At 39.2% G+C, this 21,760-nt stretch overlaps 1 protein-coding gene across 2 annotated transcripts in view; it reads right to left on the minus strand.

Moving 5' to 3' along the window:
• Nucleotides 1-21,760, minus strand: part of AKAP10 (A-kinase anchoring protein 10) — a 116,032-nt gene that overhangs the window by 15,337 nt on the left and 78,935 nt on the right. For both annotated transcript variants that reach the window (XR_008554674.1, XM_008156205.3), the window contains exons 11-14: nucleotides 17,601-17,710; nucleotides 14,343-14,425; nucleotides 7,646-7,698; nucleotides 6,939-7,034 (exon numbers count right to left, since the gene is read on the minus strand). Coding sequence is in view for 1 of the 2 variants with exons in the window: in XM_008156205.3 (XP_008154427.1) it covers nucleotides 6,939-7,034; nucleotides 7,646-7,698; nucleotides 14,343-14,425; nucleotides 17,601-17,710 (342 nt within the window). In the remaining variant the exon portion in view is untranslated. The remainder of the gene's footprint in view (nucleotides 1-6,938; nucleotides 7,035-7,645; nucleotides 7,699-14,342; nucleotides 14,426-17,600; nucleotides 17,711-21,760) is intronic.

Consider the following 21,760-nt stretch of genomic DNA (forward strand, 5'->3'; position numbering starts at 1 on the left):
TTGGGGGGGCAGGCCTGCAAGGGAGGGTAGTTAGGGACAACCAGGCTGGCAAGGGAGGGCAGTTAGGGGTGACCAGGCCAGCAGGGGAGGGCAGTTAGGGGTGACCGGGCCAGCAGGGGAGGGCAGTTGGGGGCAACCAGACTTGCAGGGGAGGACAGTTAGGGGTGACCAGACTGGCAGGGGAGGGCAGTTAGCGGTGACCAGGCAGGCAGGGGAGGGCAGTTAGGGGCAACTGGTCCAGCCGGGGAGCAGTTAGGCATCGATCAGGCTGGCAGGGGAGTGGTTAGGAGGTGATCAGGCTGGCAGGCAGAAGCGGTTAAGGGCAATCAGGCAGAGGCAGGCGAGCGGTTGGGAGCCAGCAGTCCTGGATTGTGAGAGGAATATCCAACTGCCCGTTTAGGCCCGATCCCAGGGAATTGGGCCTACATGGGCAGTCAAACATCCCTCATGGGGTCCCAGATTGGAAAGGGTGCAGGCTGGGCTGAGTGACACCACTCCCCCCGTGCACGAATTTCGTGTACCGGGCCTTTAGTAGTTAATAACATTGTATTGTGTATTTGAAAGTTGCTAAGTGAGAGATCTTCAAAGCTCTCATTACAAAAACAATTGTAACTGTGTATAGTGAGTTAAGTAGACTATTGTGGGGATCATTTCCCAATGCAAACAAATATTGAATCAATATGCTGTATACCTGAAGCTAGTATTATATGTTTATTAAACCTCAATCATCATCATCTTTATCATCATCATCGGGAGAAATAACACCTTAACCACATTCTTTTGATTCACAAACATGATGTTTTTATTTAAATCTTTAATTCAGCTCAGTTGTTTTATAGTTTATAATGTACAAATGTTATACATATTTTGTTAAACATATTCCTAAGAATGTGATGGTTTCCAATGCTACTATAGATTGTATTGTTTTTAAATTTTCAATGTCCAATTGTTAATTGCTAGTATATAGAAATACAATTCATTTTTTAATATTAACCTTATATACTGCAGCATTGCTAAACTTAGTAGTTGTAATAGCTTTTCTGTAGGTTACTTAAGACACTACTGTCCAACAGAACTTTCTGTAATGTTCTGTATCATTCATACATGGCTCGTCAGTCACTACCATATTGGATAAAGCAGCCTTAGGAATTTCTAAAGAAATAATGATGCCTTCTGCAAAGACAGCCAGTTTTAGTCCTTCCTTTATGATCAATATGCCTTCTTGCACTGGCTAAGATCTCCAGTGCAAATGTTTTAAAATGGACATCCTTGCCTTCTTCCTACTTAAAAAGAAGTACTCATTTGTATGCATATATGCATAACCCATGGAAAATAGACAATACGGTAGTGAAGGCCTGGGGCAGGCCAGAAGGGATTAATGGGAGGAAAAGGGGATGTATGTACTACTTTCAACAATTAAGATTAAAAAAAAAAAATAGAAGCATTCAGTCTTACCCATTAATACTTTAGCTGTCAGTTTAATTAGGTTTAGGAAGTTCCTTTCTGGTTCCTTGTTTCCGTAGTTTTGTAAGCAATGATTGTTAACTTTTGTCAATTTTTTTTCTGCATCTATTGAGATGATCATGTTTTTGTTTTTAGGATGAATTACTGTAACTCATTTTCAAATATCAAAACAACCTTGCTTTCCTGAAATGTATTATCCCTTTTATATATTCCTGATGTATTTCCATATATATATATATATATATATATATATATATATATATATTTAAAATATATTTTATTGATTTTTTACAGAGAGGAAGGGAGAGGGATAGAGAGTTAGAAACATCGATGAGAGAGAAACATCGATCAGCTGCCTCCTGCACACACCCTACTGGGGATGTACCCGCAACCAAGGTACATGCCCTTGACCAGAATCAAACCTGGGACCCTTAAGTTCGCAGGTCGACATTCTATCCACTGAGCCAAACTGGTCAGGGCAATTTCCTTATATTTTGTTAAGAATTTTACATGTATGTTCATGAGGTATATCCTATATAATAAAGAGGTAATATGCAAACTGACCCTCACAAAATGGCTGCCTACGACCAGGCCAGCAGGGGGGTAGTGAGGGACGACCAAATGACCGAACAAGCAGGCTGCATGGGGTGACCAGGCAGTTGGGGGGGCTGTTGGGGGCGACCGGCAGTTAGGGGCAACCAGGCCGACAGAAGGGGGCGAGCAGGCCGGCGGGGGGCAGTAAGAGGCGACCAGGCCAGCGGGAGGGGGTGCAGTTGGGGATGAGCAGGCCGACGGGGGGTGGGGGGCATTGGGGGTGAGCAGGCCAGCAGGGGGGGGGGGGGCAGTAAGAGGAGACCAGGCTGGTGGGCGGGGGGCAGTTAGGGGCAACCAGGCTGTTGGAGGTAGGTGTGCAGTTGGGGGCAACCAGGCCAGCAGGGGGGGGGGCAGTTGGGGGGCAATTAGCCTGTCAGGGGGGCAGTTGGGGGGCAATTAGCCGACGGGGGGTGGGGGGCAGTTGGGGTGAGCAGGCCAGCAGTGGGGGGGGGCAGTGAGGGGAGACTAGGCCAGCGGGCGGGGGGCAGTTAGGGGTGACCAGGCTGTTGGGGGTAGGTGTGCAGTTGGGGGCAACCAGGCCGGCAGGGGGGAGGGGGCAGTTGGAGGCGATTAGGCTGTCGGGGGGGGCAGTGAGGGGCGACTAGGCCGGCAGGGGGGCACAGTTGGGGGCAAGGAGGCTGGCGGGGGGGGGCAATAAGAGGCGACTAGGTCGGCTGGGGGGGCAGTTAGGGGCAAGCAGGCCGGCCAAGGGGGGCAGTAAGGGGTGACCAGGCAGGCAGGCGAGCAATTAGGAGCCAGCAGTCCAGGATTGTGAGGGGATGTCTGACCGCCGGTTTAGGATCGGGCCTAACCTGGCAGTTGGACATCTTCCAAGGGATCCCGAATTGGAGAGGGTGCAGGCTGAGCTGAGGGGACGAATTTTGAGCACCGGGCCTCTAGTTAGTCTATAGTTTTCTTTTCTTGTAATTTCTTTGATGTTTGGTGTTACGGTAATACTGGCCTCATTAAATGTATTGAAAAATATTACCTCTTTAATTTTCTGGAAGTCTGTCTAGAATTGGTACTATTTCTTCTTTAAATTCTATCTAGGCCTGGAGTTTTCTTTGTGAAAAGGTTTTTAACTACAAATTCAATTCCTTTTATTTCCCTGTCCCTGCAATTTGACTGATATAACTGACATAACATAGTGTAAATTTAAGGCATGTAACATGATTTGATACACATATGTGATGCAAAATGATTACCACAATAAGATTAGTTATTATATCTATCACCTTACATAATTATTATTTTTTAAAATATAGAATCTGATTACTTTTTAAAATATATCTTTAAAATTGATTTCTGAGAGGAAGAGGGGGAGAGAGAGAGAGAGAGAGAAAGAGAGAGAGAGAGAGAGAGAGAGAGAGAGAGAGAGAGAGAGAGAAACATCAATGATAAGAATCACTGATCGGTTGCCTCCTGCAGGCCCCACACTGGGGATCGAGCCTGCAAACTGGGCATTTGCCCTGACCGAGAATCGAACTGTGACTTCCTGGTTCATAGGTTGATGCTCAACCACTGAGTCACGCCAGCCAGGCCATAATTATTTTTTTAAATAGTGAGAATATTTAAGATCTACTCTATTAGCAACTTTCAAGTATATAATACAAAATTTCTAGAGGTGGGATTGCTGGATCATGCGGTAGTTCTATTTTTAATTATTTGAGGAACCTGCAAGTGGCTGCACCAATTTACATTCCCACAAACAGTGAACAAGGGTTTCCTTTTTTCTATATCCTCACCAACACTTATCTTTTTCGTCACTGCCATCCTAACAGATGTAAAGTAATATCTCATTGTGGTTATAACTAATTTGCATTTCCCTGATGATTAGTGATATTCATGTACCTGTTGGCCACGTGTATGTCTTCTTTGGAAACGGGTCCTTTGACAATTTTTTAATCAGAATATCTGGGTTCCTTTGGGCTACTGAGTTGTTTTAATTCCATATATATTTTGGATATTAACCCCTCAAGTTCAATTTTTTTATATTCACCCCTCAAATTTAGCATTTAGGTTATCTATTTCTTCTTGATTGAGAAGAAATTTATGTTTTCAAGGAATTTCTCCATTTCAGCCAAGCTGTTGAACTTACTAGCACAAAGTTCTAATATTCCCCTATTAGAATTTTAATAATTGTAGGATCTGTATTGATGTCCCCTTTCAATCCTGGTATTGATAATTCATGCTAATCTCTTCCTCCTTCCCTCCCCCAACTAGTCTGGTTAGAAGTTTATCAATTTAATTGGTATTTTCAGAGAGCCAGTTTTTGATTTTTCTCTACTGTCTGCCTGTTTTCTATGTAATTGATATTCACTTTTATCCTTATATAATTTCCTTCTTTCTGCTTTCTTTGGGTTTTACTCATTTCCTAGATTCTTAAAACAGACTGAGACCTTTCTTCTTGTCTACTAAATTTAACGCTATAAGTTTCTCTCTAAGAACTGCTCTAGCTGTATCCTCCAAATACTGTTTTATTTTAATTTTAATTCAATAAAAATATTTTCCAACTTCTCTAATTTCTTCTAGATAGACTAATGAGTTACCTTGTTCAAATATTTGGGGATTTTCCACATATCTTTCCATTATTGATTTCCTGTTTAATTCCTTTATGGGCTGAGAACTGTATGATTTAAATCCTTTAAAATTCATTGAAACTTGTTTTATGGGCCAAGAATATGGTATATTTTGGTAAATGTTCCATGTAAATGCCAAAAGAATATATGTCTACTGTTGCTGGATGCACTGTTTTACAAATGTCATTTAGGTCCTTGAGGAAGTGACCTTTTTGTCAGATAAACTAGAGGCCCGATGCACGAATTCATGCAAGGGGCTCAGCCCTCGTGGCCCCGGCTGCCTTGCGGTCCCACCCACTGGTCATTTGGAAGGTCATTCTGCCGTCTGGTCTAATTCGCATTTTAGCTCTTTATGATATAGGATGTCCTTTGTGCCTGGTAATATTCCTTATTTTTTTGAAGTTTACTCTGACTTGTAGTAACATAGCTCTTACAGTTTACTTTTAAAAAAATATATTTTTATTGACTTCAGAGAGAGAGGAAAGGAGAGGGAGAGAGAGAGAAACATCGATGTGAGAGTGGAACATTGATCAGCTGCCTCCTGCACGCCCGTCAGGAACTGAGCCACAACCTGTGCACGTGCCCCTGACTGGGAATCAAACCAACAACCCCTCGGTGCGTGGGACAATACCCAATCTACTGAGGCACACCGGCCAGGGCTAGTGGGTTCTTATAGTATAGGTGGACCCTTGAATGATACTGGGGGGCAAGTGGCCACAACTGCTTGTCCAGCTGAAAACCAGCATATAACTTAAGTCAGCCTTTCACATACATGGATTCCCAACTGCCAGTTGACTCTCATTGAACACCACAGGTATTTTGTTTGTTTGTTTTTTTTTAATCCTCACCCAAGGATATTCCTCCATTAATTTTTAGAGAGAGTGGAAGAGAGAGGGAAAGATAGAGAGAAATATCGATGTGAGAGAAACACATCAATTGGTTGCCTCCTGCACAAGCCCTGACCAGGGCCAGGGCCAGGGAGGAGCCTGCAAGCAAGGTCTGAGCGGAATCGAACCCAGGACCTTTCGGTCTGCAGGCTGATGCTCTATCCACTGAGCAAAACCGGCTAAAGCCAACACAGGTTTTTCAACTGCACGGAAAAACTGAACTGCAGTCAAAGGAAAAAATTTTGTGTATAAGTGGACCTGTGCAGTTCAAATCATGTTGTTCAGGAATGAACTGTATATAACTGGGTTCTGCCTTATCAATCTGATAATGTCTGTGTTTCAACTAGACTATTTAAATCACTTATATTTAATGTAATTATTAATATGATTTAGTTTAAAACTACCATTTTGCTATTTATTTTCTATTTGTCCCATTGATTCTTTCTTCCTTTTCCTCCTTTTTCCTGAGTTCTTTTGTATTCAGTATTTTTTATATACTGGTAGTTTGTTTGCTACAGATTGTGTTTCTCCTGAGTATGAGTCAAGTTTTTCTGCTTCCTTGTGTGCCTGGTGATTTTTTGTGTGTGCCTGGTAATTTTTGATGGGATATCAGACATTGTATTTTTACACAGTTAAGTGCTGAATTTTGTTGTTCATTTAAGGAGGGTTGGCTTTTGTTCTGGCATGCAGCTGTTACTTACAGAGCAGTTTGATACTTCCAAACACTGCTTTGAAACTTGGTTAAGGTGCTTTATTCTGGGGCTAAATGAGCTCAGGTAGTAAGGCATGTTTCTGAGGACACTCCCCAATGACTTGTGTATTACAAGATCTGTCCACAATGGTCAGTAGAAACGTCAACTATTCCTAGCCCCATGTCCCAGGAATTGTTTAGCACGCTAATTTCCGGTATTCTTTCCCTGGCCATGGACATTTTCACCTAACACATGTACACAACCAAGGCTTGAAGGGACCTCTCTAAATATCTTTGGAGCCTTCTTTCTGTGTAGCTCCTTTTTCAGTACCCTGTTCTATGACTTCTAGCCACCTTGGCTTGGGCTCTTCAAACTTCAGTTTACGACTCGTTAATTCAGCAAGACTATGAACTCTGTTAGGTGTTCCCCTACCTGCACTTTAGAAATTGCTTCTGAGCAGTGAGCTATGGATCACCTCAATGTTATCCTTCTTTTAAGAATTGTAGCCCTCTACTTCCTGTTGCCCAAATCTGGAAATGGTTGTTTCATTTAGTTTGTCAGTTCTCTAATTGTTTATGATGAAAGGTTAATTCCTATAGTAATTAATCCTTCAAAGGCAGAAGCAAAGGCTCTTTTATGTCTTTTTCTTAAAATACATAATACCTGGAATCTAATGCTTTTCAATTTTAAACAAGCTATATCAGAACAGAAACCATCCTTACCTTTGTAGACTTCTCTAATGGCTGATCATATTGCGCCTGCTGCATAACATCACTAACTATCATTTTAGCAATTTTCCAAGCTAGCTCTTCTTGGGCCTAAAAAAAGTAATGGAAACTGTTGATAACAGTTATTCATTAAAAGAATCAAGACATACATTTCAGTGCTCTAAACACAACTGCATATGCATGTAATTTCTACCTGTTTAAATAAGCCATGTCTGGGCCACCCTCTGGCTATGCTATATTAACATGCTATACAATGTCTTCCAAAATCAGCCACTGGTACCTAACATCACACAATCTTCATGTTAGTTCTCAAAACAAAACATTTTTCTTTTTCTACTCCCATCTCTCAATGTACTTTACTATTCAAAAAGGAGGCCTCCATTCCTGAAAGTAAAAATGACAGCAAGAAAGGAAGCTTTTGTGTCTACACTGATTACTGATGCCTGCTGTTTGATAGAAACTTGATTACAAGGTTATCTGCCAGTGGCCAGAATCTCTGGGCTGAAGATACCTCCATAGCCTCCACCAGGCAATTATTAGTTGTTAAGAAGGCCCACCCTCTCTTGTTACATTCTGGGTGAGGGAGTAATGATGTGCCATGCTGGTTCACCATGGCAACTAAAGAAAGAAATCTTGAAACCTTAGTTAGACAAGGTGCCACTTACAAACAGGAATCTCTTTACACTAAAAGTAGAATTTACCTCATCAGTATTTCCTTGCACCCATTTCTTCATAGCTTGTGAGAACATGGATCCTAGTAAACAAAGCCAAGGTTGAATGTAAATTTCATGCATAATTTGACATTAAAAATGCTGTTAGTTACAAGCTACTTCCAGACATGGACATTTTTTTTTGTGTGTGTGGGGGGTGTATAATCTTCTCTAAAACACTAAGGAATACTACTATTAACAGAAACTGATTATGATGTCTCCATAACAGAGTATTTAACTGGCAAACATCATGCTTTGAAAACCTGTTTCTGAGTTCTGGATTTTTCTTCTATTTGATATAAGAAACTTTCATCTGGTGTTAGATTTGCAGCAAACTAAAAGAGCAAAAGCAAAGCAAGGCTTAGATTTAATTTTGGGTAAGAATCTAGCAGATATAATCTACTTGTTTATGTAAGCAAACCTTCCCGAGCAACTACTATACAAAAGGGCTTCAAGTGTAGATTATGCTGCTACATGCTGAAAAATTAGCTGGGTAAGTCGAGTTTTAAATAGTCATCCTCTGTCCAACTCATAGTACACCTCAACTTCCTAGTAGACACACAAGCCTATCTCCAACTGTACTCAGATGCTGAAAAATCACCAAGGCAGTAGGCTAGCCTCTATCTCCATGAATGAAATACACAGCTTACCCTTTCATTAATACTAATAGGTTCAAGTCCTAACTTTGCCTTAAACCAAGTGGTTGGTAGATTATTTCTTAGGCAAGGTCCTGATTAATTCAAGGACTGGGTTAGAACTATACATAGCATTCATGAAAAATACAAAACCTGATCTTTTGCCCTTAATGATTTGTATTTCTAGCTAAAAGTTTGAATACTGTCTAAATTTTATGGCCAAGCAGAGTCAACAGAGCCACATCACATGCTCTGCCTAGCGTCTCAGATGGCTGCCCCTCTGCCCAATGCACTGCTCTCCAGGCTCACCTGCAGGGTCACGCTGTTGACCAGCTCCTACTTGCTAATACTCTCCCCTTTCCTTTCAATACCCCGACCTCTGACTTTCCTCTGCGTAACCCTCCTCCTTTAACCGGGGGGCTTCTCAGGGCCCGTTCCCAGCCTTCTTTACTCCCTCTTTGCTCCGTGGGGCAACTCATCCCCTCCTGTGTGTTTAACTTCCTTCAAAATGCAAATAACGAAAACTGGTCCTTGGGTGTCAAACCCATACTCACAAATTCTCCTAAATGCATCCCAAACTTAACATGTTCTGAAAGGAGCTCATCTGTCTCCCACCTACTTTTTCTCATCCTCCACCTCAGAAATTAACTTAATCCTCTATTGAAAATAAACATAATTTTTCATCCAGAGAACCCATGTTTAAAAACTCAACCTACCCCTCTCATTTACTTTCCATATGAAATCTGTCACCAAATTCTACCTTAAATGCAGTCTCTTAAATTCCACCTTAGAAGTCTTATAAATCTGACCTTCTTTCTAATTCCTGCTACTATCTACCTTTAAATCCTGTTTTTTTTTTTCTATCTACATTATTAGCTAAACCTACTACCTGACTGGTTTCTCTAATACCAGTCTTTTCTCAACTTCAATTCATTCCTATACTACTGCCAGAAAAATGCATCTAGTCAGTATTCTGCTTAGAAATCCCTGATGCCTATATGACAGGACTTGGGTTTCTCAGTATGATATGCAAGGGCTTTCGCAATATATGGCAGCTTCCTCTCCCACCACTGCATCCGACACCAGGAACGGCCACTCCAGGGACCACATGTTCACAATATCCTTTACAATTCCTTCTTGATACACTTTCACATTTAAATTTACCTTGCTTGCCCCACAAGCAAAGTTCTCATACTCTCAGAAGCCTCTGAGATACACCCTTCTCAAAGTCAACCCTTTCTTCTGTGCTCTATTATCAGGGTTTCAAAACCCAAACTGGCCTGGCCAGTGTGGCTCAATGGTTGAGCATCGATCCAGGAACCAAGCGGTCACCAGTTCAATTTCTGTTCTATTCCCGGTCAGGGGACATGCCGGGGTTTGAGGCTTGATACCCAGTAGGGGGCGTGCAGGAGGCAGCCAATCTATGAAATTTCTCTTTTCATGAATCGTTCTATCCCTCTCCCATCCTCTCTCTCTCAAAAGTCTAAACTCCAAATTGAACCTATAGACTGGCAAATAATGAACACACTTTACAGCAGCCCTCAGCAAAGGAGAAGGGAGAAGTGGAGCTGAAGTGCAAACTGTTGTCAAAATGGTATTCTGAACCAAAGCTGGAGTTGCTCTTAATCTGCCATGTGATCCCTAACAAGTTACAATTTCCCTCACCCTTGACTTCTTCATATAGAGATTAAGGAGGTGGTAACCACAGATATATCATCTAACTTTTGCATGAGCTTGAAAATGCTAAGAAATCTCTACTGTATTGGGGTCTGAGAAGGGGGAGTGTGACTCTGTGAATAGTGTCAGATAAGAAAGTAATCTGAATAAGAAAATTTAGTGTCCATGTCAGTTTTAAAAATGACTTTTATATTAAATAATTAAAATAAATATGACAGAAAATCTCTACCAACTCTTCTAGATTAATTAATCCAATCAACAAGTATGTAACGAGTGCAAGGCTTTATTTTTGAATCAGAGAATATAGTGTCAAATATGATAGACAAAATCCCTACTTCCAGAAAGGTAATATTCTAGTCATGAAAGAGAAATAGACTATAAAACAAGGATGCAATGAGTGAGCAAGACAGCTTCAGCGCCCTCCCTCTCGGAAGCATGCCGGCACCTTTCCCGCCCCTCCTTTTCCAAACCCCCTCTCCCCTAAGCTCCCAGGGCCCCTCGTTTGCCTCTGTCACTTGTTTCCTGAACCCACTTCTTCTACAATTCACTTCTTCTACCTCTGTGACTTTATAAATAAACTTTCTCTTATAAAATAAGTTCAGACAGTGACTAGGAAAATGAAGAAGTGGTATGTTAAGGGTCCGAACGACATAGTTCATTTGGGCTGGGGAGTCCTCTCTGAAGGGAGAATGCTGCGATGAGAAGGATCCAGTCGTTGTGAAAGCCATGAAGTCTCCATGGCCAGGAAACAGCTAAGTGGAGGCCCTAACAGGGAAGAGACTTCAGAGAGAGCTTAGTCAGTGGAAGGAGGAGTGGTGAAAGGTAGACAGGGGGTACTGATAGGTTACAGCCAAGAGTTGATAGGAAGGCAGGGGGGGAAGAGATGGGTGGGTGATTAAGCAGCAAAACATGCCAGTTAAGAAAATTCAAAAAGTAAAGGAAAAGGCTATACCGAAAAGTAAAAGGTACCTCCCTCTCCTCATGCTATACTTTTGAGTGTATCCTTTTAAAAATACCATACACAACATCACCTAGATGCACTCTAACCAAATCATCAAGACCTTAGGTACAATTATGAGTTTATAAGAAATATAGGAGAGAAAGGAATAAACTAAATAATATAACTCCCCCCCCCAAAAAAAAAAAATCCAGAAGGTTAGACATTTTATAGGAAAGCTAGGTGATAGACTTAGCAAGTCAGGGTCACAAAAAAACGGGAGTAAACTGGATTAAAATACATCGAGACTACTGGGAACATCTTCCTGTTTATATCTTTGGCATCTACAGAGAACGCACCCAGGAATCATTTAAGTGCCTTCTGAGTGAATGAACTGAATCTGCAGGCTCCTACATTACATCATTTACTTGCCAAAAAAAAATCACTTAAAGAGACATCTGAACAACTAAAGGAAGCGCCAGGTATACAGACTTATTTCGTCAACTGCAGACATGACTAGTCATTGCTCTACATAGGCATGTCTCAAATTAATAATGCAAGTAACTCAATGGATGGGCTTGCTGTGGGAGATACAATCCTATTGCCTATACCTTCAAATATAACCCAAATTTAGCCATTCTTCCACTACTGAATCCACCACCACGCCTTACGTAGACCATGGCAAGAATGTTGCTGCCCTACTTTTCCTCTTAAACTCCTACACTCAATTTTCCAAACATCTGTTAAAACCACCCCTTTAGTCCTGACCGGTTTGGCTCAGTGGCTGGAGCATTGGTCTGCGGACTCAAGGGTCCCAGGTTCGATTCTGGTCAAGGGCATGTACTTTGGTTGCGGGCACATACCCAGTGGGAAGTGTGCAGGAAGCAACTGATCGATGTTTCTCTCTCATCGATATTTCTAACTCTCTATCCCTCTCCCTTCCTCTCTGTAAATCAATAAAATATATTAAAAAACAAACAAAACCACCCCTTTAAAACATAAATTGCATCATGGTACTGCCCTGCTCCAACTTGCAATGTGTCCCCTACACTTTAAAGTCCCTACCATGGTTTGTGGTAACCTCGCACCCTCATTTGCCTTCTGCGCCTATCCTTTTCCTCACTCCTCTTCAGACATGGGTCTTGCTCTTCCCTGAGCTCTTAAACTTCAGGGCCTCTATTCTTGTTCCTTCTGCCAAGAACACCCTTCCCTCCAGAAACTGCCAAGGCTTATTGCCCCATTTTACTTGGGTCTCTACTCAAAATGCTACCTCCTTAGTGAGACCTCTCCTGACAACCACTGCTAAAATAGCACTCCCCGCCACACTTCCAGTCGCTTGCTCTGCTTGCATATGCTTATGTGTAAGTATATAAACACATGCACATGCCCTGCCTGTGTTTATCTTTATCTACTTACTGTCTCTTCCACTGTAATATAACTCCTGAGGGCAACAATTTTATTTTCTCCCCAATACCTAGAATGGCAGATGCATATAGCAGGCATTCATATTTTAGAATGAATGAATAAATCAAATGAAGAGACTAAAGGAACAGAATGAGCAGAGATATTATTATGGGGAAAGTTTTCTTATATATCTTTAACTACTTATAATATACTTTCATTCACATAAAACAAACAGCAAATACTCTAGAGCAGTAATACTTCTTCATGAACTGTCAGAGGAATAAGACCAGCTTAAAACACCCAAAACAGCTCAGAGATTCTATTAATATTAGAGACTCTATTATCCCCGCTGACAGAAGCTACTCTACAACGCAGAGCGCTTCCTGGCCAGTACCTCCCAGAGGTTCTCTAGCACTTCCTCTGCTCCAAGGCCACCAGTACCTTGTCCTGGTATTCATCTTTTACCCAATAAGAGAAACTACAAGACTGAGTTTCTTAATGGCAAGATCTGTATCTCCTAACCTGTCCTGAGCATATGACTACAGTACTAAAAATTATTTAATGAATTAACTGTTGTATACCATATTTTCCGGCTATAAGATGATTTTTTAACCCAGGAAAATCTTCTATACGCCCAGTCGTCTTATACGCCGGAAAATAAGGTACTTCTTTAAGTCTTTACATTTTTCCCAATTGTGTAGCTCAGACTTCTCTGGCAAAACAGAAAATAAAAATAAATTATTTGGATAAACTAATAAGGTGAAACAGGCCCCTTTTTTGGTATATATTATTTTAACAATTGTATTTTTTGCATACTCTATCAATGTATATCTAATCCTCAAGGAGATTGTTCACCAACATAAGTGGCATAATTCATTAGTCAAACAACAATTGCATTAAAAAATAAGATAAACATAATAGGGATGCAGTCCTATTAAATTCAATAGGAAAATTAGTAACAGCTCTTAATTTTAAACATACATCAAAATGGAGCATTTTCTTCTTATAAAAGTCAGTATTTTTTACTCAAGACAATTCAGTCAGTCCAATTACACTGAATAATTAGTCAAAAAGGATGTGTGTTGGCCTATCTGGTTTGGCTCAGTGGATAGAGCATCAGCCCATGGACTGAGGGGTATCAGGTTTGATTCTAATCAAGGGCACATCCCTCGGTTGCAGGCTCAAGATCCCCAGCCCTGGTTATGGGTGCACGCAGGAAGCAACCAATCAATATGTCTCTCTCACATAGATGTTTCTCTCTGTCTCTCCCCCTCCCTTCTACTCTCTAAAAAAATCAATGGAAAAATATTCTTGGGTGAAGATTAACAACAACAACAACAAAAAAGGATTTGTGTTTAACTCTTGGAATTGATCAAGTACTCTTCTGCCAATTAAACAAAGGATTTGAATTTCACCTATTAATATTTCCCACATAGCCGAAACCGGTTTGGCTCAGTGGATAGAGCGTCGGCCTGCGGACTCAAGGGTCCCGGGTTCGATTCCGGTCAGGGGCGTGTGCCTTGGTTGCGGGCACATCCCCATTAGGGGGTGTGCAGGAGGCAGCTGATCGGTGTTTCTCTCTCATCGATGTTTCTAGCTCTCTGTCCCTCTCTCTTCCTCTCTGTAAAAAATCAATAAAATATATTAAAAAAAAATATTTCCCACATATATTTCATAATAACTTTTAGCAATTTGGAGAAAATTTAACAAGATAAAGGATCCCAAGATAAATCTCAAGTCCAATTTGGATTGGGTATTTCATCATTAAATAAAGAAGTGCTAAATATTTTTTCATATAGATGTCTTCTGAATGGTAAAGCAAGTTCAATAACTGATTCACAGAGAGAGAGAGAGAGACTATATAGAACTGTGATTACATGAAATCCTTGTACTCACTTATGACTATAAATAGCAAGGTGAAATATATGGCAATTATTTCACAAAATAAACAGTTTAAATTTTAAAGGATCCTTCACTTACAGTCAATGACTAATTTGAGTAAAGGCTTAATATTAAGTATAAAAACAGCACAAACCTTTTGATTTCTTTACATCAGGTTCAGGCTCAGATTCTCGGATGAACTGCCCCACATCACTGACTCTTCCAAATGTCATCTTCCTACGTAAGTATGAGAAGAATATAATTTCTAACAATTAACTTTAAATTAAAAAGAAAAAAATCAATTTTAAGTATCTCATGTTATTCCAAGTGAGGCTTGTTTTAAATAGAAAGCAAAATAATCTTTAATTCAACGCAATTCTATTCAAAATCCTAAAAAGGTTTATGAAATATGCTAAGTTAACAGGTAATTCAAATTTCTAAAATTCAAAGAGAAGAGAAAAGACACAAGAATAGCCAAGGTAACTTTGTAAAAGAAGAGATAAAAAGGTAGGACAAAATGTCTTATAAAACTAGAGCAACATATAATTACTAGTATATAGTATGCTATAAAGCTGTAGTAAAAATACCAAGTTAAAAGGCAAAGAACACAGTAAAAGGTCTTATTTTTAAGAGACTACTACTAACCAATAATTAATATTCATAAACATACAGAATTCCAACAAGTCATTATGAAATCACCCAACAGCCCAGCTGGTGTGGCTCAATGGTTGAGCATCTACCGCGGTTTGATTCCTGGTAAGGGTAGATTGTGGGCTAGATCCCCAGTAGAGGGCATGCAGGAGGCAGCCGACCAATGATTTTCTCTCATCATTGATGTTTCTATCTTTCTCGCCCTCTCCTGTCCTTTCTGAAATCAATAAAAATATATTTCAAAAAAAATCACCCAAAAGAAAAATGTGAAAATGAGATAGAGTCAATGCACAGAAGAAACACCTCAACAACCAACAAACATGCCAATAGAAGCTCTATCTCATGAGCAATAATACAAGATTGGTAAAAAAATGTAAAGTTTGATATTATTTAGCGTTGACAAGGATGTGGGGAAAATTAGTACCTTTATTAATGACTGATAAGAATGTAAAATGTACAGGTACTTTTAATGGTAAATTAGTAAGATCTATTAAAATTTCAAATCTGCTTTTTGGTACAAGGAAGTATATAAAAGGAAGTGTTTTGTTATACTGGGTATAAAAGTGAAAAATAAAAACAACTGAAACACTCAATATCAAAATGATCAAATAGTGGCACAACACATTATGTGGAATATTTTGTCAGTTATAAGTTATAATTAAAATTACATATAGGAACTATGACACAGTTAAAATGAGGTAAATCTATATAGACTAACAGAAAAATCTACAAAACTCACTATGAATGAAAGCATAAGATACATACAGTGTAATATTAACTACATAAAAATAAGCAAACAAAAAATACACTATAATGTAATAATGAGGAGGAAGATGAGAAAATAAGGATAGGTATGTGATCAAAGAGACATTAGTCTTATCTACAAATTAATTTTTATCAGACACCAGAGGCCCGATGCATGAAATTCGTGCAAGAGTAGGCCTTCGCAGCAATGGCGGCTGCCTGGATCCCTCCCTTGCAGCCACCGCGGCTGCCTCCATCCTGCAGCTGCAGCCCTGGCTTGTCCGGAAGGTCGTCCAGTCTAATTAGCATATTATGCTTTTATTATTACAGATTAATATATTTGTACTTAAAAGTTAATTAAAAGAAGAAAAACAGATTTTATGATGTCTCTATATTATCTCCTTTCAGGCAAAGTGGATCTTATTTTAGAGAAAGCCTTCCTAATAAGCCATCACTTCATATATAAGCTTCACTATCCCAACTGCTACAATTTGTTTGTCTTGATAGAAATTTCAGGAAGATGCTGAAATCACAAAATTAAAACAAACACTGGAAACTAACTTTAAAGATGGGAGAAAAATTATCTGTACTTATGACCCACTTTATAAATTAGAAAAAAAGAGAACTTATGGGCATGGACAACAGTGAATAGTGTGTTGATTGCAGGGGTGGGAGGTGGAGGTGAAAGAGGGCATAGAGGGGATAAATGGTGATGGAAAAGAATGAAAGTTAAAAATAAAATAAAATTCACAAAACATTATATTTTATACACAAAAACATCTATGAAAGTGAAACACTGCAATTGATACTTTCTTAAGCAAGGTTTTAAACAAATGAGCCAACCATTCCTTAAGAATAAATATCTTTGGAAATTAACTCATCTAGGCTTACTGTCCACCATTTCCTAAAAGAAGAAATAAAGCTCACTATAATGCCGACACAGCTGAGGTGTGCTTTCCAAAAACAATGTGATCCAAGGACCTTTCATTTACCTCAAGTACCTGTACCTTTCAGACTCCCTCTCTCAACTATCATTGTTACTTTCAGAGAAAAATAATTAAGCATGTTGAAATCCCTTTTATGTGGCACTGCTAGGCCTGGGATTGGGGTGGAGTCATTACGCCTTTACACAGGCTTATGTGTTAATCAAACCATCTTTAGGGAAGAGGAATGATTTTATGATTTGATCTGTAGTAAAGTTTAATAAGTGGCATATCCTATGAATCACTATCTTTTTGTTATAGAATGAAATAAACAAGTTAATTCTAAAATACAAAGGAACAATTTTATTCCATTTTCCAAGTATTGTTATACAGTCCATATAGATGATATTGGCATCTTTGTACTGTATTTTTCTTTTTCTTTTTTTTTTTTTTTTAATATTTTTATTGAGGTATTATATGTGTACATATCTTACTATTACCCCCCACCCCACACCCACACATGCCCTCCCCCCCCAGAGTTTTGCGTCCATTGTTTATGCTTATATGCATGCATACAAGTCCTTCGTTTGATTTCATAACTCCCCCTGTACTGTATTTTTCTTTTTGCTTTTAAGTCAGGAACTTTGAAATCGCTAACATATGAATCAAATAAAATATGGATGAGACAGCCCAAAACATACCACACAAACATGACACCTCATCAATATCGCCTACGGTGATGGAATAATGATGTAATATTTGTGGAGTGCTTACTGATACCAGGCCATGTGCTAAATTCTTTTATGTGTGATCTCACTTAATACCATCAACAACCCAATGAAGTAGTAATATTATCCTCACTTTATAGATGAAAACTGAGACACAAAGAGATGAAGTAGTTTGCCAATAAGTGGCTGAGACAAGACTAAAACCCAGGAAGTCATTCCTAAGCCTTCAGTCTCACCATGTTCTACTGCATACTATATGTAAGCCTTTTGTGCGCATACTTATAGATTAAAATAGCTTAGATTAAAATGAAAAAAGATGCAAAATTTAATATACTTGATAAAATTCTAGACATGTGCCAAGCTTACCCTGCATACGTCCGTTGATATAAAGATTCCGGATCCAGACTTGCAGCATCCACAATTATTGCTTCATCAAAATTTTTCAGAATTTTAACACTAGCTTTTTTCATACTGGACTACAACAGAAATTGTAAAATTAGTGGTATATTATTTAGGAATCAAATAACTCCTGGGTTTGGAATATGACAGATTGGTACAAATCTTCAGTGTTTGAAATACATATAATTTTCACTTAACCCATCATTACTGTGATAAAACAGCAATGATTTTGAAATGTAACATCAATATGTAACTACAGGGGAAAGCACAATATTAAAATGCCCACTATATGCACTCACATGCCAAATGTTTTTCTCAAGCTCCCACAAATGTGCTGCCTTACAGCATTATGTTCCAATCTGTTCAAAACTCCCATCCACCCATGCATATGCATCTTAACTAATACATGTGACACCAAATTTTACAAGATAAACCTGAATGCTTCTGATTCTCAGTGAGGCCATGTGACAAAAGAGAAGCTCAAGTTAACTTTCTAAATTAACCAGTTAAATAAGTGTAGTAAGTTCCCCTTCACCATTCTATGTCCCCACTCCTCACTCCCACATAAAAAGCAAGTCAAAATTAATAGATCTATGAAATACAGAGCCATGGTTTGACCCAGAAATTCCACTTCTAAAAATTCAATTACAGATGCTCATGCAAAATGACTTATATACAAGATTATTCACTGCAGCATTATTTAAAATAACAAAAGACAGAAACACGCCTAATATCCACAACTAAGGTATAGGTTAAATTAATAAATAATTGAACAGATACTTATAAACATTCTTTGGGGGTGAAGGTGAGGAAAGAGCTCTCTTTTTGTAGCCAAAAGGGCACAGAATTAAAAAGAAAAGAGCCCTAGACAGTTTGGCTCAGTGGATTGTGCGTTGGCCCTGGGTTCGATTCCAGTCAAGGGCACGTACTTTGGCTGCAGGTTCCCCAGCCCTGGATGGGGTGCATGTAGGAGGCAACCAATCGATGTGTCTCTCTCACATTGATGTTTCTGTCTCCCCTCTCCCTAAAAATCAATGAAAAAATATCCTGGGATGAGGATTAACAGCAACAACAAAAAAATAAAATAAGAAAAGAGGCATCAGAATAAAGGAGAGGGAATACTTCTATTAGACCATTGTTACTCAGATTCCCAAACCAGATCAATCTCTGTAGTGTAGACCCAAAATCCTCAATAAAATACTAGCAAACCAAATCCAGAAACATACGGAAATAATTATATACCACAACCAAGTGGGATTTATCCCAGGAATGCAAGCTTGGTTTAACAACTGATAGTCAATCAACGTTTCGAGAGTAAAAACGAAAAGCCTGCATAATCATCTCATCTAATACAGAAAGGCATTTGACAAAACCCAACATACTTCCTCCCCCCCTTTTTTTTAATCTTCACCTGCGGCCTTAGCTGGGTTGGCTCAGTGGATAGTGTCAGTCTGCGGACTGAAGGGTCCAGGGTTCGATTCCGGTCAAGGGCACATGCCGGGTTGTGGACTCTATCCCCAGTAGGGGGCGTGCAGGAGGCAACCGATCAATGATTCTCTCATCATTGATGTTTCTATCTCTCTTTCCCTTTCCCTTCCTCCCTGAAATCAATTTTTAAAAATCTATTTTTTTAAAAATCTTCACCTGACGATATTTTTCCATTGATTTTTAGAGAGAGTGGAAGGGAGGGGACAAGACACAGAGAGAGAAACATCAATGTGAGAGAAACACATCGATTGGTTGCCTCCTGCACACACTTCAAACAGGGCCGGGGATCGAACCTACACCAAGGTATGAGTCTTTGACCGGAATTAAACCTGGGTCCCTTCAGTCCGTGGGCCAACGCTCTATCCACTGAATCAAACTGTCTAGGGCTCAACATACTTTCTTGATAAAAGAACATTCAACAAATTAGGAATAGTAGAGAACTTCCTCAACTTCATAAAGAGCATTTATTTATGAAAAACCCACTCTGAACATCTTACTAACTGATAAAAAACTGAACGCTCTCCCCCTGGAAGTTCTAGCTAGAGCAATTAGGCAAGGAAAGGAAACAATAGGCACCCGAAGTGGATAGAAAGAAAACTTTCTATTCACAAATGACATGATCTTATATATAGAAAATCCTAAATAATCCACAAGAAAACTATTAGAGCTAACATCAATTTAGTAAAGTTGAAGGTAGATGACACACAAAAAGCAGTTATAGTTCTATGTATTATCAATGATGAATTAAAAAAATGAGATTAGCCTGGCTGGTGTTGCTCAGTGGTTGAGGGTCAACCCATAAACCAAAAGGTCACCAATTCAATTCCCTCTCAGGGCACATGCCCGGGTTGCGGGTTTGATCCCCAATAGGAGGCATGTAGGAGGCAACCAATCAATGACGTTTCTCTCTCAATAATGTTTCTTTTCTTTTTCTTTTTAAATATATTTTAAAAAATTGATTTCAGAGAGGAAGGGAGAGGGAGAGAGAGGTAGAAACATCAATGATGAGAGAGAATCATTGATCGGCTGCCTCCTGCACACCCCCTACTGGGAATCAAGCCTGCAACCTGGGCAATTGCCCTTGAACAGAATCAAATCTGGGACCCTTCAGTCCGCAGAATGGTGCTCTATCCACTGAGCCAAACCGACTAGGGCTCTCTCATTGATGTTTCTATCTCTCTACCCCTCTCTGTTCGTCTCTAAAAATCAATAAAAAATATTTTTAAAAAGATTAATTACATGTAATCAATGTTCCATAATGTTTTTAGAATAGGAGGATACGTAAGGTTTGCTCTCCCAGACCTCAAAATAAATAAATTAAATAAATTTTAAAAAAAGAAAGAAAAGAATAAATATCAAAAACATTTCTGGAAAGGAAGAATTTGATCCAATTCAAGATAATAGAAGTGATAGCTTGAGGGAAAGCTTTAAAAAATATTTACAAATTCAGGAAAAACAACGTAAGCACAGATGCTGAACTGCAAAACTTCAATTGCCTCGTCTTAATTAACTGCTAGAAGAAAGTTTTCATTAAGAACCCTCTCAGCAATAAGCAACTGACAAAAAAATATAATCACAACTTAGTATTACCCAGGTCTTGATATTAAAAAAAAAAAATTACAGAATCGCAGGCCTGCACACTGAAGGGTTGAGGGTTTGACTCCCAGTCAAGGGCATGTACTTGGATTGCAGGTTTGATCCCCAGCCCCACAGTTGGGAATCAATCTATGGGTCTCTCTGACATTAATGTATCTCTCTCCCTCCCTTTCACTCTTTCTAACAATCAATGAAAAAAAAAAATCCTCAGGTCAGGATTAAAAAAAGAAGTACAAATTGGCAGTTACAAAATAGTCATGGGGATGTAAAGTATAGCAGAGGGAATATAGTCAATAATACTGCAATAACTCTGTACAGTGCCAGGTGGGTACTTGAAACACCACGGAGATCACTTTGTAAAGTATATGATTGTCTAAAGCACTCTGCTGTACATCTGAAACTAATATAAAACAATATTGATGTAAACTGTAATTGAAAAATTAAATAAAAACAATCCTATTTGTAATAGCATCAAAAAGAAAAAAATTCTTAGGAATAAACTGATCCAAGAAGGAATACAACTTATACTCTGAAAACTATAAATGTTGCTGGAAGGAATTAAGGACAACCTAAATTAGATAGAATGTCATTCCATATTCATGGGCTGGAAGACTTACAATTGTTAAGATGACAATACTCCAAAAGCAATCTACAGATTCAGTGTAATCCTGATCAAAATGAAAAAGCTGATCCCAAAATTTACATGTGAAATTGCAAGGAACTGAGAATAACCAAAACAATCTTGCAAATGATAAAAACCAAGTTGAAGGACAAATACTTCCTGATTTTAAAACTTACAAAGCCACAGCAATCAAAACAATATAGTACTGGCAAAGGGGTAGAAGTATAGGTAGGGTAATAGAGTAGAATTGAGAGTCCAGAAATACACTCATATATCTAGCTAGTTAAATGACTTTCGACAAGGATGCTAAAACCATTCAATAGTGAAAGAATAGTTTTTTACAATAAATGATGCTGGGAAAACTAGATGTCCACATGCAAAAGAATAAAGTTGGATCCCACCTCACATAATAACTCAAAAT

The sequence above is a fragment of the Eptesicus fuscus genome, chromosome 20 (assembly GCF_027574615.1).
Source record: "Eptesicus fuscus isolate TK198812 chromosome 20, DD_ASM_mEF_20220401, whole genome shotgun sequence".
NCBI lineage: Eukaryota > Metazoa > Chordata > Mammalia > Chiroptera > Vespertilionidae > Eptesicus > Eptesicus fuscus.